The 15,983-nt window shown below is 41.5% G+C and overlaps 1 protein-coding gene across 4 annotated transcripts in view; it reads right to left on the reverse strand.

Moving 5' to 3' along the window:
• Positions 1 to 4,115: 4,115 nt before the first annotated feature.
• RNF19A (ring finger protein 19A, RBR E3 ubiquitin protein ligase) overlaps positions 4,116 to 15,983 on the reverse strand; it is a 58,508-nt gene continuing 46,640 nt past the window's right edge. For all 4 annotated transcript variants that reach the window (XM_035893841.1, XM_009638366.2, XM_035893842.1 and 1 more), the window contains 5 exons: positions 11,739 to 11,853; positions 9,205 to 9,366; positions 8,314 to 8,527; positions 6,764 to 6,907; positions 4,116 to 6,384 (listed from right to left, as the gene is read on the reverse strand). In XM_035893841.1, the coding sequence (XP_035749734.1) occupies positions 5,694 to 6,384; positions 6,764 to 6,907; positions 8,314 to 8,527; positions 9,205 to 9,366; positions 11,739 to 11,853 (1,326 nt within the window). In that variant the 3' untranslated portion in view covers positions 4,116 to 5,693. The remainder of the gene's footprint in view (positions 6,385 to 6,763; positions 6,908 to 8,313; positions 8,528 to 9,204; positions 9,367 to 11,738; positions 11,854 to 15,983) is intronic.

The raw sequence follows: 15,983 nt of genomic DNA on the forward strand, positions 1-15,983 counted from the left end.
GCAGCCCATGGTGGGGCAGGCTGTGCCCCTGCAGCCCAGGGAGGCCCACGGGGGAGCAGATCCCCACCTGCAGCCCGGGGAGGACCCCACGCCGGAGCAGGGGGGTGCCCAAAGGAAGCTGTGACCCTGTGGGAAGCAATTGGTGTCTTTTTTCTCAACCCATGACCCTTTCATTGTTTTCTCCCCCCTGTCCAGCTGAGGAGGGCAGTGACAGAGTGACAGTAGTGGGCACCTGGCATCCAGCCAGGGTCAGCCCAGCAGAGTCACATACTAGGAACTGCTTTTTCAACTTTTTTTAAGCTGATCCCAGTCCATGATCACAAAGGGAGAAGACACTTTCTTGAAGTCCTGCGTTCCTGAAACTGCTGCCAGGCTGGGCAGACGCTCTCAGCAGATCCTGGGCACCAGCCCCCCTTCCCTCACGCTCAGCGAGCTGATGCTCGAGGGCCTCACTCTGAGAGTTGTCCACATTTCTTCCAGTGCCTGATTATTACCCTCACTCCCCCCTGAACCTCTGAAGCAGAAGCCACTGAACAACACTTGGTGCAGTAACTGCCAGCACCCCGCACTATGGGCAGCAGGCCCCTGAAGTTTTAGGCACTAAATCTTTATTACATCTAGACCTTAAGTATCCGGTCAGCTGTTGTACCTGCAAAACCTTGTCATCTGCTGCTCACAACCACCTCAACTATGAGCTTTTGGCCATGGCTTCCAACACTAAATTTTTTTAAAGTAGCAGCTGAAATATTTATTGTTTTAATAGCAGTAAGATATCAACTAGACAAATACATACTACTTAAAAAAAAAAAAGGCAACTTTCAAATGTAAGAAAAATGGTCCATGAAGCCAAGAAAAAAACCCCAAAAAACAGTTCAGCGACATGCGAGCAGTTTGGCTGCGACAGCAGCACTTGGAGTCGTTTTGGTGATGGCCTCCTTCAGATTTCATCGAGACTGGCTACTTCGTTCAGGCAGGACAATTTCTGAAGACATCAAACTTACAGAAATCAAACCACCCAACATGTGAGGGACTGTGCTGCTGATTTGGCCTGGACAGCTCAAGCCAAGGCCACCAGGCTTCAAAACCTGCCCCTCTTTTGGGGGAGCATTAGCCTACCGAAAGGTCTGGGGGTGTGAAAAACTACTTTTAGGGGCAGAGTTCCTAAAACCCCTCAGCTGAGAGGCAAGGGCTGCCTAAACTTGGCCCTCTTGGCTCAAGCTAGGACCTTCTTTAGGGCCAGAGAGAGAAAGCTCTGCAGCCCTAAATGCTCAGAGCCAATTTATTGGTATTGGGGTTTGCATCCTTTTAAGAATAAAGTGTTTGCTCTTCAGAAGAGCGCAAGAGTCTTGAAGGGTGTACTTGGTTTTGCAGCAGGGAGACCCAAATCACAGCTCTGTTACTCTCTTGGGCTTGTCACTCACCTCGTTTGCATCAAGATCCACCCTTTTTTTAAACAAACAAAACCCCAACACCAAGACAACAACCTGCTTCAGGAGGAGAACACTAGTTATTCAGGTGAAGGGAACAGCCAAGTGTGGTCCCAACACAGCGAATGGCAGAGTGAAGATACCCCAGAGAGACGAGATATAGCCAGGCTTTCGGCGCCAAGAGGCAGCCCCCAGCTGCGGCAGCGGAGGGCAGCGGTGCCCTTTCCCTGCAGCCCGGTGCTCTCGGTTGCCACTTGCTAAATGCCACCCTTGCAAATAAATTGAGCAAGGCAAGTGTTTTTGCTAGCATCACTAAGTAGGCAACTATTTAAAGTTCATTTGGATTTGCATATCAGAATGAGTGGAAGAGACACAAGTCATTAAAAAAAGTTCACATCTCAGTAAAAAGTAACCAGCTTATATACATCCAGAAACTCTGAGGCATTGATTCAGTGAAAGGAAGGGACGTGCAAGTCCAGATGCTTTCCTACAAAAAAAGCATATTCAAACATGGGGAGGAAAGCCTTTATGACAGCGTTTATCTATTTAAAGTTGTAACTATCTCAAGTATTCTCTGATACAGCAGATGTTAAAATCAATTTCCTCTTCAGATTCCCAGTCTGACATAAATTAGTCAAGTTGGCCAGGAACCACCTAGAAAATTTCTGAAAAAGAACCAGCATGGTGGGAGCCCAGATGTAAACTTTTCCTGGGTTTCACTTCAGTGAAAGAAAAACTTTGCTTTATTGAATGCTCATACTGGTAGATCTATAAGAGAAGCATCTTCTGTGTTAGTGCAGCGATGGAAGTGGTGTGTCTTTTACTTTTTTACAGACACAAAATTCAAAGCTGCACTAAATTTATTAGTGTGGTTTGGACTGCCCTATGTATAAAATACTATCTCTGAATAAAAAAGTTACAAAACTGATCAGCAAAAGTTTCCTGATAAAAACTTATCCAAAAGTGAACAGAAACCCTTACCTATATTTCTTTAGTTACCTCTTAACATGGAAAATAGAATTATCAAAGATGATTTCAGAGTGACTGAAAAATAACTCTAGTTTGGTAACATTTACTCACAAGAGTAAACCGTATTTCCAGTTTCCTGCACAGCAAAATTGAGGCCCTGAGACACAAAGTTAGGTTCAAACTCATGGAAAGGGGTCTTCCACCTCCCAAGTCCCTGCTGTTAGCGTTCGATCGCACTCCGATGCGCCTCAGTCATTTCACAGGTGCACTGAGTAAAGCCAAACCACACATTTTCAAAGCTTGAGACATCAGCAATAGCTTTATTGCTATTGCAATGAGACACCAGATTCAAAACTCAACAAAATAAAAGCCAAAGGGGAGGTTCGCCTTCTGCTGCATGGCACAGAGCACGTCACGTCAGGCTTAAAAGGACCAACGGACGGTGGTCGTGTGAGACTGCACCGAAATGCACCTTACTGAGAGGTTTGGGAACAGGCAGCTGTGAAGAGTGCTCGCCAGCTGGACCGCACGCGCAGCAACAGCAGCAGGATGGGCTCACCGAGTCGCGCTTTACTCTGCTTCATCCTCCAGCCTCTGCCAAAAGAATCAGTTAAACACTCCACAGTTCATGGCTAACAGAGGCATTTCTATACAGGCCTGGGAAATTACCTCAGAATCCACAAACTGGTGTTAGAAGATGACGAAGAGCAAATGCTTCGCTCACAGTTGATCCTTATTCAATACGTTCACTCTTCAGCAACAATGCGTTTGTTTTTTAAAAGCGTTCAGAGTGGGGCGGGGGGAAAATCAGGAACAAAGCACAAAAAGGAACCGTTAACACTGACCTCCTCCCTCCAAAACACAAAATCTGCATTCGCTTCCCATTCAGGCGGCCTGGTGACTCGGCAAAAGGTGCCTGCATGCCTTGCTACCATTTCTAGGGTACATTGTGTTTCACTCCTGTTTCTTATTCTCTCTCTGAGCCTCTGCCATTAGAAATAGTGCAAGTAATGTTCTAATTGTAGCTGTAGAGTTGACCCAGCGTAAGAGTTATCCTCTTGTTCTTCACTGATACAAACACAGCTTACATCCGGGTCAGGGATGAGGCAGATCCAGCTATGTCTTCTGTAACGCATCCCAATCAGTTTCAGTTTCTTACTTCCCAAGCCTGTCGCGATGCAGGTGAGAAAACGAACTTAATGAATAGGCAGTTCAGCCAAGCAAAAAATACCAGTGGTGACCCAGGAACTCCGGCCAGCCTGCAGCGTTTCAGAAGGAACCTCGCACGGACTGCGCGAATCAAGAAAAGCATTGCTTTAGATGAAGGAAGCAGAGTTCGAGTTTAGCTCAGCAACCTGACTGTAGCCTGTCCACCTGCATGAAGACGGTGCGATTTTTGTTTGAAGAGTAATATCCTTATGCCAGAGCCACATCCTCTCAGAAAACCATTTACCGTCCTGCCTGCCGCAAAGGCAGCTCGGATTGCAATCCTTAAGATGAAAAGAAATCAGGTTGAAGTCTTGTACAAAATGCAGCTAACTTCAGATCTTCTATTTCAAAGTATCAGAGCATTCAACTTCCAAAGCACACCTAGCAAAACAAAAGTCAAAGCGCTTAAAGGCAACAAGAGGTAACAGCAGCCAGCGCCTCCCGGAGGAAGAGCACCCTCTGGGAACACACACACATCTTTGCCAGGCAAATCAGCACGATGAACAGAGGACCACTAGAAGTCAGTATTTAGACATTTATTTCAGATATGCAGTTTACACGCATATTATTGAGCAAAACGGAATTGCAAATATACAAATACCGTAACAAGCATTATCAAATAACGTAACTGGCACTAGTGTTATAAGCGTATTACTGAAACTGGTGAGGCTAGGTCACGGAAGAGGACTGCAGCTGATGGCGTTTTTCTTTTTATCCAACCAAACTTCCAGTAGCACCATAATGGCAATACATGAAACACAAGACAGAACACAGGTAACTTGTTATTCCGATAGTCACAACTTTTTTTTTCTTTTTTCATTTTTATGAAATACATAGCAAAAAAAAAAAAATGTTAACAGTGCAGGCGCTTTGGCCAACTTCAGCTTGTGTTCAGCCGTACATCTTCCATATGCGAAAGGAGAAGAAAAAAGCCAGCATATTTGGAACCCATCTTTGCACTTGGGCGGTCATTGCACTGCACTTTTGATTCTGGGACTGAAGATATGCATGTGTTGCAAAGAGATGTCACGTCCTCTAAAGCCTGAGTGAGTCTTTGGTAGGCTAATACTTCATTATTATTATTATACATTTATCTACCACAGTCATTTTATATTCACCAGAATTTTCTTTTGTGATCCAAGGTGGCCCAAGAGGACATTCTGGAAAACATTACAGTAAAATCCTCAAACGACCAGGCACTTCAAACCCAGTCTTTTCCAAAGGCACCAAGAATTGATGGGGCACTGTTCTCCCCCCTAATGAAAGGTGACTGCATCTGCTTTTCTACAATGCTTATAAATCACTGGATTGTTATTTTACAGTTTCTATACACTATATAGTAGCCTTATCTGCCGCACGGTTGTTGCATGAATAAATAAGTAACCCCACTGTTCTTCACAGGTGACGTCTCCATCCCACCATATATTAAGTACCAATTTCTTCCGTTTCTAAATTACGTAAAATGCCATAATCTTGCTCAAAGTGTACACACATACAAACACTTCTGTCACAGGCTACATCCATCTGAAGATACGCGGTTCGTTCTACATGCATTCTAAATACAGTGTGTCCAGTTATGAAACAAAATTATCATTATGAATATTCACTGTTGAAATATGGTTTTGTATAGCGCTCTGCAAAACTTTTGCTTCCCTTAAATAGACTTCACACAAGAATGGTTTTAAGTCACTAACGCTCAGCTAACACCCATTTATCCCAAACCCCCTATTTTCCAAGTGAACAGTGCAGGACATATTATTCATTTCAGCATTTAACATATTAAGAATTTACCAATTTTTATCTAAATACACCAAATATATGCTTTCAAGCAAAGTTGTGGCAAAAATACAAAACATGGACGTATTTGTAACTGCTGTAATGCACTTGGTTAAAGCCTTCATGTCTCCTCACACAGGTCTAAGATCCATATGAAGTATTTTGCCTTATCAGACAAGTATATATAAAATGCAGTTGTATCAAAACCTTGCTTCTGCTGGTCACCTGAAACTTAGGGAAGTCGCATGTCATTCAACCAGCTTTCAGACGGGGTTCTTTAGTGGTAAATATATTTTTGCAGCACTTCCAGGCTTAAATTTCAGTCTGAATAGCAGTGCTTAATTCCACAGCATGCTGTGAATGGTTGTTGTTTGTTTCTTTCAGTGTTTCACCAACAGCTAAATCTACATCTTTCGAAGAGCCATTATTAATGCTTTCCTCAGCAATGTAAGTCAGCTGTGGAGCATCAGTGCTTGGGGCTGTTGCAACAGGCGCAGGGATTCCACTGGGCTGTGGGGAGTTTTCCAAGCGATCATTTTCCACCTCTGGGAGAACACTGACTGTGGTAAAGCGGGTATGGTAGTCGCTGGAACCATGGCTACAGGAAGTTTTCATACTTTCCATATCTGAGCAGCTAAACTCAGAAAAATGACTCGAGTGAGAATCTGCTACCGATGGAATACTATCGCTAAGAGAGGGAGAGTCAAATTCACTGGAGTTTGTGCTTTGTTGTTCCAACAGCTGAGCATCCATGTCCTCTCTCGTCTCATTTATCTTCATGCTGCTCTTCTTTCTCAGCTTACCTTTACATTTTTTTCCTGCTGTTGTTTCTTTGGACCACTTGGTGGCACTAGATTTACTTTCTGGCAGGCAGGCCGATGAACAACCGGCATTATTACGACCTGCTGCACTGCCATCATCAACACTACTGCTTCCACTGTTGTGTCTGAATTTGGCTGGCTTTGATTCAATATCCACTTGCACTTCCATACTGTTGCCTTCCCTAGAACAAGACAGAATCCAAGTGTAAGCGGTCATCTAAGGCAAGCCAGCTAATGCAGCAAAACAAACCCTTACTGCTTTCCAAGATACATAGCAAAAGAAAGTTAGAGAGGTGTAACTTGTTTTGGAGTAAGTGTTTAACCAAATAAACAGCCCAAAGAAAAAACACAAGGTCTGAAAGATCAAACTCTTTACTGAGCTACAGCAATGACATTCCTCTTCGGAAATAAACTTGGCAAATATAAGCAGTCACATGCACTGCAATTTGTAACAAAATCTGCAGTTTCAAAGGGTAATCATTAAAGTAAAACAGCTGAGGCATGCTTAGAATATCCTTTAATAAACAAGACTTATTAATCTTCTATTTTCACCACATTTACCTGTCCAAAGGGATGTAGGAGTTCAGAATGGATCCTGCCATTGCTTTGGTACTGGCATTATCACTAACTGTTCCCAAGCTAACTGTGCCAGATTCTCCACTCAGACTGTATCGTTCTTTCTGCACATCTGCTTGTACTTCCAGTCTTGGAGAGAAAGAAAGAGAGTTGCATATACTGCAGCTACAGTTAAAACACACTACTTGAAAATTAGTGTCACCCTGTAGAGTTTCTCCACCATTCCGTAGTAAGCAGACTTTATTAGTTACCCCAGTACAGATGCACATATTTACCCTACTGAAACAGCTTCTCTCTTCCCACTGGCACAACCTACTATTTTCTGATAAAAAAAAAACAGACCAAAACAAGAACACCCAAAAGCAAAACCAGATTAATTTCCCAACAAAGTAAAACGTTGCGTGTTAACCAGAGGTTCTGGATTCTCTCCTCCCTGAGATTTGCAAGAACAACTTCCAGGCTTAGCTACAATTCATTTGCAGATAGTGTACTGTAGTCTAAAAATGGAAAAAAACAATCAGAAGGGTACATAAGTTCAAGACATTATAGTTCCCCTGTTTCTCCAGCTGCAAAGTTATTACTAATCAAATAACAGGCAGAGAACTGTGTTCTGTACTCTGCTTTATATTGTATTGTTATCAGCTGCAACAGGAGTAACAGAAACCTGAGCAATCTTGAGTTGGGCTGAGCCGATAAAAAGGAAATCAAATTATAAGCTTTTTTCCAAATGCCTCGTTTGTTCATGTTCTGACAGTGAATTGGAAGCGGTTTTTTGTTTTGGTTTCCACTCTTCGCTCTTTAAAGAGGAGGGTAGGTGTACTTCACTCAGCAGTCACAGTTTGAAACACATAAGGAAACTCGATGCTATCCTGCCCTCCTTATTCTATATAGCCCGGACTTCCAAATCACTCAAGAAAATGAGCACCTGATTTAAAGAGCAAATTCCATCCTGAACCCTAAATGGTAACAAGCCTTTCCAGGCACTCCCTATTCTCTCCTGGGTGCAGGACAGCCAACAAACAGTAAGGCCCCAATACACAGGAGGCACTGAGCACGTGAGGCAAAGTTGCCACTGTGGCAAGGCCGGGTGTCCAGCTTCCTCCACTCCTGCCTAAGCCCAGTTCTGAATCCACACCCCAGCCAGGTGTTCTGAAGGCATAGCTTAGTACTTGTAGAGTACTGAACAAGTCAGCAGTTCCAGCTTTGGGATGAGATGCACCAGAGAACATGACTGTGTTAGACATGAGGTGCCTCCCTGACTCCTGGGTAGAGGCTGCTCTCCCGGGAAGCAGGAGAACAAGATCTCAGGCCCCACTCACCCTGAAAAAATTCAAACTCTTCTTTGAGGATTCTGGTCTGGCAGGATCTCTTAGAAATCAGCAGCTTTGTCAGAGATGAACTGTCTCCATGTCCCAGAGACAGTTCCTTTTAATAGGAACAAATTTTAAAAAATAAAAATAAAACAACCTAGTAATATCACTTCCTCTGCTTACACGTAGAGCAGGATACTGTACGGTAGCCAGCGTGTCTCTTACCTGTTAAAGCAGTTAACCATTGCACTTCCCGAGAGACTCCCTGTTATACTAGCCCCAGCCAGGGCCATGGTGCTAGCAGTTTCACTTAGGTTGTCCCGAATGGCTCCTATTCTATCCATGTGGCTACCACTTGCACTCAAGCTGCCAGTCAGTCCTCCAACACTTCCTTCACCTATGCTGGGGTTATGACGTGCCTCTGCTACTGAAGTGGTATCTAGACAGAAATAAAGGCGGCTTGTCAGTTATGACAGTAGAATTTAGTAGTTTCTAGAATGTGACCATGGAAACCATTCCTGAAATTATGCTCAGAAAAAGGATTTATAAAACATACTGTGACAAAAAGGTAACTTTGTCAAAGAAAAAAGAAACCAACCCTGACCTTTTTTTGAAGTTGCTATTATGGTTATGCTTGACATCACATACTTAAGATGCCAAGAAGTTAACCATTGACAGGATGGGTAACATGGAGTTAAGGAAAACAGAGAGACCCTATCACAAAGGGTATTGCCACATAATTAAAAGTAGCACCAGATCAGCATTTAGTTCCCCCTATTATAGATAAAAAGATGAAAGCCAGCAAGCTTCCACAAACCAGTATTCTGAAAAAGCAGCATTAATTTAATCTTAAAACTTTTCCATAGGTAAAAGACTTTACTTGAGTCTGGCTTTGATTCAAACAGGCAAGAAAGGCTTTAATGCTTGTATTGTAGCACAGCACAACATGAACACAGAGAAGCTATCCTCATCTGAGAGCTGGTCTTTCAGCAACGAGCGGAGATGATCCTAACTGTATAGTACCTCTTCTGCAAATAAGTACGCTAGTATCTAAGGCCATCAAATATAAGTCGCAAAGCCCAAATTTCTAGAAAATGAAACACAGAATTTTCTTACCTACAGCTGCATTTGTTCCACCAACATTTATATCATTTTCATCATCAAATTCTATCCTGACACCTTTTCCATTGCCTGCTGACACACCACAACCTCCACTTCGGCAGAGGGAAATTGGAACGACTCCATACACGTAAGCCAGCATAATAGGAACACCAATACCTACAGAGGAAAGTACAGTCTTTCATTAAATGTGACTTATATTTTAGAGCCTTTCATAAAAGCAGTTTCATTTTCAATGATTACTTAATATTTCACACTTGAAAGAAATCAGGAGGGAGCAAAATTAAGAAATATTGGTAAATCACTAAGATGAAATGACAGGAAAGTACTTTCAGCAGGCAGAATGTCCTCTATCAGCACTGGTAGGCAGAGAAGCTTAATGCTTGATGAATTAATACTACCAGTACATCCACATCCATAACATCTTCTACAAACAAAATGAAAATATTTCAAAGGTTCATATAAGCTCCACTGGGGACTGTAATAATGTTCCACCTGAGAAGCAGAAATAGCAGAGATCTATTTCAAATGTTACTCAGCTAAAAATGTTACTACCTCTACTAATTTAATAAGGGGCTTGATTTTGCATCCACTAAAGTCAGACAGGGCTTTGCTATCAATTTAATAGGACTTAACATTATTATTACTGTGGGATCTTTCACATTTGTTGTATCACACTGATTCAATTTAAAATTTTTAATTATACAGGTTTTCCTTAAAAGTAAACAGTTCTGTGGAACAGAGCAGCAGCAGTTAAGGGAAACCAGTGAAAGGAACTGTGGGCTAAAGGGCACGCAGATATACACACACATATCCATCCCACCACTTCTAGTGGTCTGTGAAAGTTACTGCTTTGGTATACGAATTAAACCATTCTGTGGCTTTGCTAACAGAAGTATGCAGAAGGTACAGAAAAACGGTAGACTGAAAAATGGCAAGCTGGCACATTCTGAAAAAGCCAGGACAGAGGCAGACCCAATGCAAAGGGTTCTCCATCTAACCTAAAAGAAGGCTTCCGCTCATAAGAAGTCCCTTTCACTAGAAATGCCTCAGCATTCAAGGAGGAAATTCGTATTCTCAAGGTCATTATTTTGGAAGCCATATAATGCCCTGAGACTGGAGACCATGTGTTAACGGCAACGGGGCAAGAGTAAAAATGTCACAGAATAAAACCTAACTACTTTCCCTAAAAAACCAAGTTTTATCTCTGGTCAAGAATAAAAAACAGCTCAAAAGAATGAGGTAAAGCAGACCTATAAATACATCTGTGAGACTTTGTGTCCTGCTACCGGTTTAGCGGGGATCTGACACCACAGCTACATGAGAGCAATGCAATGCAGACCGACACCACAGTCGGTTTTACAACTAGCGTATCTGCATTTGCACAGCAGTCCACCAAGCTGTGTGTGTTGTCACCACAGTCGGTTTTACAACTAGCGTATCTGCATTTGCACAGCAGTCCACCAAGCTGTGTGTGTTGTTACCAAGCAGTTTAGAGCCACAGCTTCACCGCCAATTCAAGCCATCACTTGCTAAATGTGGCCCTGTCTACCACAGTCGGTTTTACAACTAGCGTATCTGCATTTGCACAGCAGTCCACCAAGCTGTGTGTGTTGTCACCACAGTCGGTTTTACAACTAGCGTATCTGCATTTGCACAGCAGTCCACCAAGCTGTGTGTGTTGTTACCAAGCAGTTTAGAGCCACAGCTTCACGGCCAATTCAAGCCATCACTTGCTAAATGTGGCCCTGTCTTCCTGAAGCCACTCATTGCTCTCTGAGCGTTACTTCTGGCACACGGGGAAACTCTGCGGACATGACTGCGTGATGAATTGGATCAGGGGACCAACTCGGCTTAAAACTAAACGGTGGGTCTTGACATGAATCAGTTCTCCACGGCAGCTTACTGTGCAACTGTAAAGGAGAAGTGAGGCAGCACTGGGCAAGTCCACTCCTTTCAAAGAAATCAGGGTTTGTTTACAGTGGTCTTGAAATTACATGGTAAGACGACAAATATTTTGTAATGTACAGCCAGATTTTCCTCATATGCTATCCCCAACAATCCCTATGAGGAAGAATGTGATAGGATTCAAGCTGACTCCCAGAGCATAACAAATAGGTTGTCAACTACTGTCACGCTAAGTGTAGGAGACTGTATTTTTCTTCTGCGTTGAGAAAAGTTTTACATGAAGTTATTCAAATACAAACACACTCTGTGACAACAGCTTTTTCTTGGTTGGTCTTCTAAAAAAGCTTGAAATACTTCAGTTTTAAAAGCCAGATATGACAATGTGAAAACTTAAATCTCCAATATAAAATTTATTCCTAATTCTTTGTTTTAATGCAGCATTTCCTGAAGTACTGTACGGTCCATTCTGCCCAAATAAATGTATAACCTCAGACTCCTCATTGTCTCTGTTCCTTCACCTATAAAAGGAAACTATAGGACTTATCTCAGCTGTTTTTTTCATGCACGCTTAGAGTTCTGGTTGCAAGGTGCTACCAATACACAAAATAGCAGTATTTGCTTACCTACAGTTACTGCAGCTACAACTGGAGACACAATTACAGATAAGGTTACACCACCTGCTATAGCCAAGTTTCGCTTGTGCTTTGAAATGTCTTTGCCTTCGTATCGATTGTGAATCTTGAGAAGGAAAGAAGAAAGGGTTTTTAGACTATTATCATCATCAATAACACATTGCTGCAAGGATGGAAGAACTGACACACAATAGTTTGGAATCCGTACGCTGCTCTCTTCCAGAGAGACCACATTCTATGTCATGATTTATTCCTTAACTTATCTCAAAGAAAAGAAAATGTATACATTTCTTAATTTTAGGCAACTTCTTGTAAGTCAGAAGTCCTCCCATCCAGCAACTACACATTTGCTTTCACCCTGAAGTTAGAAGAGCTAAATCATTGAGCAGCTTTGGGCTTTTGTTTATTTAATCATTACTCCAGCTTACATGGCTGGGAAAAGTAGACAATTTTCAGGATCAAAGCATCACCACATCTGATCAAATTGACACTTCTTATTCCCAGCCATCTTTCCTCTGAACAATACTGAATGAAACTTTCACAGATTGTTAGATCCATGGAAACAGAGCCATGAAAAACTTGTAGTAAGGCAGCCTTCATCAAACATATCCTGGGAAGGTGGGGAGCAAGAACTCTGTTGCTCTGGCAGCCTCTCATGACAAGCTGTTGAGATGGGAAGTGTTTTAGAAACCTGAATCTTAGCTGTGCTACTATTTACTGAGGAATCTGCTAACCAAAACCCTTACTGATGGCTCAACTCTGCAGTAACTCTGAAATGTGACTGCCTCCAACTTACCTGACGCAAATCCCACATGAACCTGAAAGGCCTTCAGAGATCGCTGTTTTACAGAGATTTCCTACTTTTTGTGTGTTTCATTTACTCTCTCTAAGAACATGTTTTTTCAGGGATATGCACTTCATCTATCATCATTCTTGGTTAAGATGCAGTTACAAAGGAACAATAGGTCACTATTTTAATGGTTGTCATGAGGCTAAGTTAATCCTCACTACAGCTAAGAAGGAACACAAAAGAGTACTAAAAGGATAATCACAGTATTTTTGTATCAATACTGCAAAAAGAATTACAAAAATGAGCTGGAAGTTTTAATAAATGTTGTTGTGCTTTCCAAGTTATAATTCCAGTTAGAGATTTGGTAGGGTAGTTCTCATTTTGGAATAAACTTGAAGTATTTCTATTTGTTCAGGCAAGACGGACAAGGAAAGGGCAGAGAAGACACTGCATTTTGTGTAATGAGAATGCATTTACTTGCTCTGAGGTACATAACACAGAGCAACGGGGAGTGAGGGAGCACCTGCATGTGGAACAAACCTATGGATAAAAAAGGAAAAACCGAACATGAACTCTCACAGTACGAACATGTAAGAATTACAAACCCAGGAAGATCAGGTTTCATGGGACTCTGTAAGCAATCAGCAGGATGACCTCAGGCACTGAACTTTACTGTTATGGGCAATTTTAACTACCAAAACAAAAAGCATATAACAAAGATATCTATAAAGGCTACTGGATTCCTTAAACATAAAGGAACAAAAAGGAATGGAAGGGAATGGTTACAGAGGAGAAACTGACTGAAAAGATGGAGACAGAAGATTACATTGGTAGGAATGACTGTGAAATAAGAGACCTCCAAATATTGATTAAAGAATAAAGAATATCCAAATAAAAATACTGTGCCAGATGAAGAGGGATTTCCATAAATGCAGAAAACTGGTAGGTTACAAGATTTATATCTATAAAAAGAAAGGACTAGCACTCCCTTAGGAAACTATCAAAGCACAAGCACAAACTCTTCCAATGCGGAAGACTGACAGAATGTTGTAAAAGAACAACGAAGCTTCTTTTACTGAAGCAGCAGCAGCATTAAGAAAATAGAAAGTAGGTCAGATTACTATGAATGGGTATAAAGGAACAGCATGAGGGTGTCAGAACAAAATCAGAAAGGTTAAAATAGAGGAGACGAAAAGCAAGGGACATCAAAGTCAACAAGAAATTATTCTACAAGTATGCTGCTAGTAAGAAGATGACCAAAATGGATCAATTTGTTATTTAACAAAAAGGAAAGACAGCCAGCGGATGAAACTGGAGGTCTGTTCAATTTTTTTTTCCCTTCAGTTGTCACTAAAGATCAACTGTGAGCCAGGTGACTGGTGACAAAGGAGTAAGATCTGTAGGAAAACAGCAGGTTAGAGCGTACTTACATGAGCTGATCTGAAAAATATCTCAGCAGGCCTGATTTCAGAGCCCCTAATAATTTTTGAAAATTATTATTCATAGAAGATGTCTGGAAAAAATCAGGTGAAGGTATAAAACAAGAAGCTGGGGAATTAAAGACCAGTGTACTGAACTTCAATTTCCTGAAAATTGGAAACTTGTAGAGACCAAAGCAAATGCAGGAAACAGAGGCCATGCCAATTTTTTTCAAGTAGAAATCATGTCAATTTAATTCTCTTCTGTGACAAGATAACTAGAGCCTTGAGGATGGGGAGAAGCAGATGTCATGCACTGACTTGAACAAGATTTTGACTTTTTCCGTACAACACTCAACAGGTTGTAACAGTCCAGTCTAAAAACTGGACCGAAGAAAACTACTATTAGCTTCAGGAAAAACACATAGAAAAGCCTCCAAGCAGTCATTAGTTATTTTTACTCCCCAAATTGAAACTCTTATGCTTTTCCAAGAGATATGCCCTGGATCCAAGAGTATTCAACATTTTCATTAACCTGGAAGATGGAAGAAGAATGTGTATGCTGAATTTCAGGCCAATACAGTCTGGCAAGGTTGCAAGAACGCCAGAACTCACTCGTCTTGAGAAGTTGAAAAAAATGGCCTGAAATGACTAAGATGCAGCACAATGGTAATGAGTTCAAGACTACGCTTAGGAAAAGACCAAATGCCTGAATTGCCAGTACGGTGGGGAAGGGTATATGTTTTAGAGTACACAAAAATGAAAATAGCATGCTATTGAAAGAGATAACTGGCAGTTACACGCACAGGATCACCCTTTTATTTAACTCAGCAGTAGCAATGCTTCAGCTGCACTGCTATATTCACACTGGACAAAAACAAAGGCAGTATGAAAAACTGGAAGGAAATCCAGAAAAGGACAATCAGAGGTCTAAACCAGTGTGTTTTCTTGACAGTTGTCAAGAAAACCTGGAAGTGCTAGGTTTGTTTAGAGAAAAGAGTGGAAGCGGACTTAAAAATCCTCAAACATGTAATGGGATATTGCAAAGCAAAAGGATTCTTTATATGTCAGCTGAAGATAAGGCAGTAAGAATTTAGTGTAGGAAGAGAACTTGCATTAATGCTATAAAAATCAATTTTACTAAGAAAGTTAGGCTTGGAGAGCCTATGGAATCTCCATCATTAGATGTTTTGAAAAAAGTGCAAACACTAACAGAAGTCACAGAAAAATGACCATTAAGCAGTGGGGTACAACCGAAATTCTCACGAGGCTGCCCTAACAGATTAATTTTCTGAGACTTCACCATTAACACACGAAAGGTGCTCGTTGTTGGGGACCTATCTCAAAATCTAATGAGAAAAGCAGAACATGCAATAGGAATTTGAAACAGGTCACTGTTGCCTTCCTCTTATAATTTATAAGGTTCCAATGACTGTATGAGACCAAGACAAAACAAAATAGAAGGGCCAAAAAACCAAATGGAGCAGAAGGTAGGAATACTTGCTTGAAAGAAAAAAGATGAAAAGGAATAGAGTGGAAGAGCTGCATCCCTGGACTTTTTGTCTAGCAGCAACAGCTCATGTGAGAGAAACATTTCCCGCCCCCCCAATAAATGTAGAATTATGTGTCTGTGCCAGTCACTGTTGAGAATCCATGCTGACAGAAATGGAAAAACAAATCTTCTCATTATGTCATCCGGAAAAAATGAACCAAGCTATCATTTCAAAAAGCGCATTTCCAAAAGATCTGGAGAACTTGCTAGTTTATCCTAAATTACAAATAGAAGATGTAATTATCTTTTGTTTTCCTTGCAATTTGTCATTTACTTTATAATAAAGGCTATTATATTTCTGAAAGGAAATACATCAATTGCCTTCTGATTAACATGGTCACTTCTAGCCGATTCCCACAAACAGTCAAATGAAGATAGATGCTAGCTAACTACCTGCACTGAACACTGCTCCACAGGGTGGACCGGCCCAAGGCAATTAACAAGCTGCTGAGTATAAACCCTTAAATGTGTGCATG

Source organism: Egretta garzetta, unplaced genomic scaffold, assembly GCF_000687185.1.
Source record: "Egretta garzetta isolate BGI_Z169 unplaced genomic scaffold, ASM68718v1 scaffold154, whole genome shotgun sequence".
Taxonomy (NCBI): domain Eukaryota; kingdom Metazoa; phylum Chordata; class Aves; order Pelecaniformes; family Ardeidae; genus Egretta; species Egretta garzetta.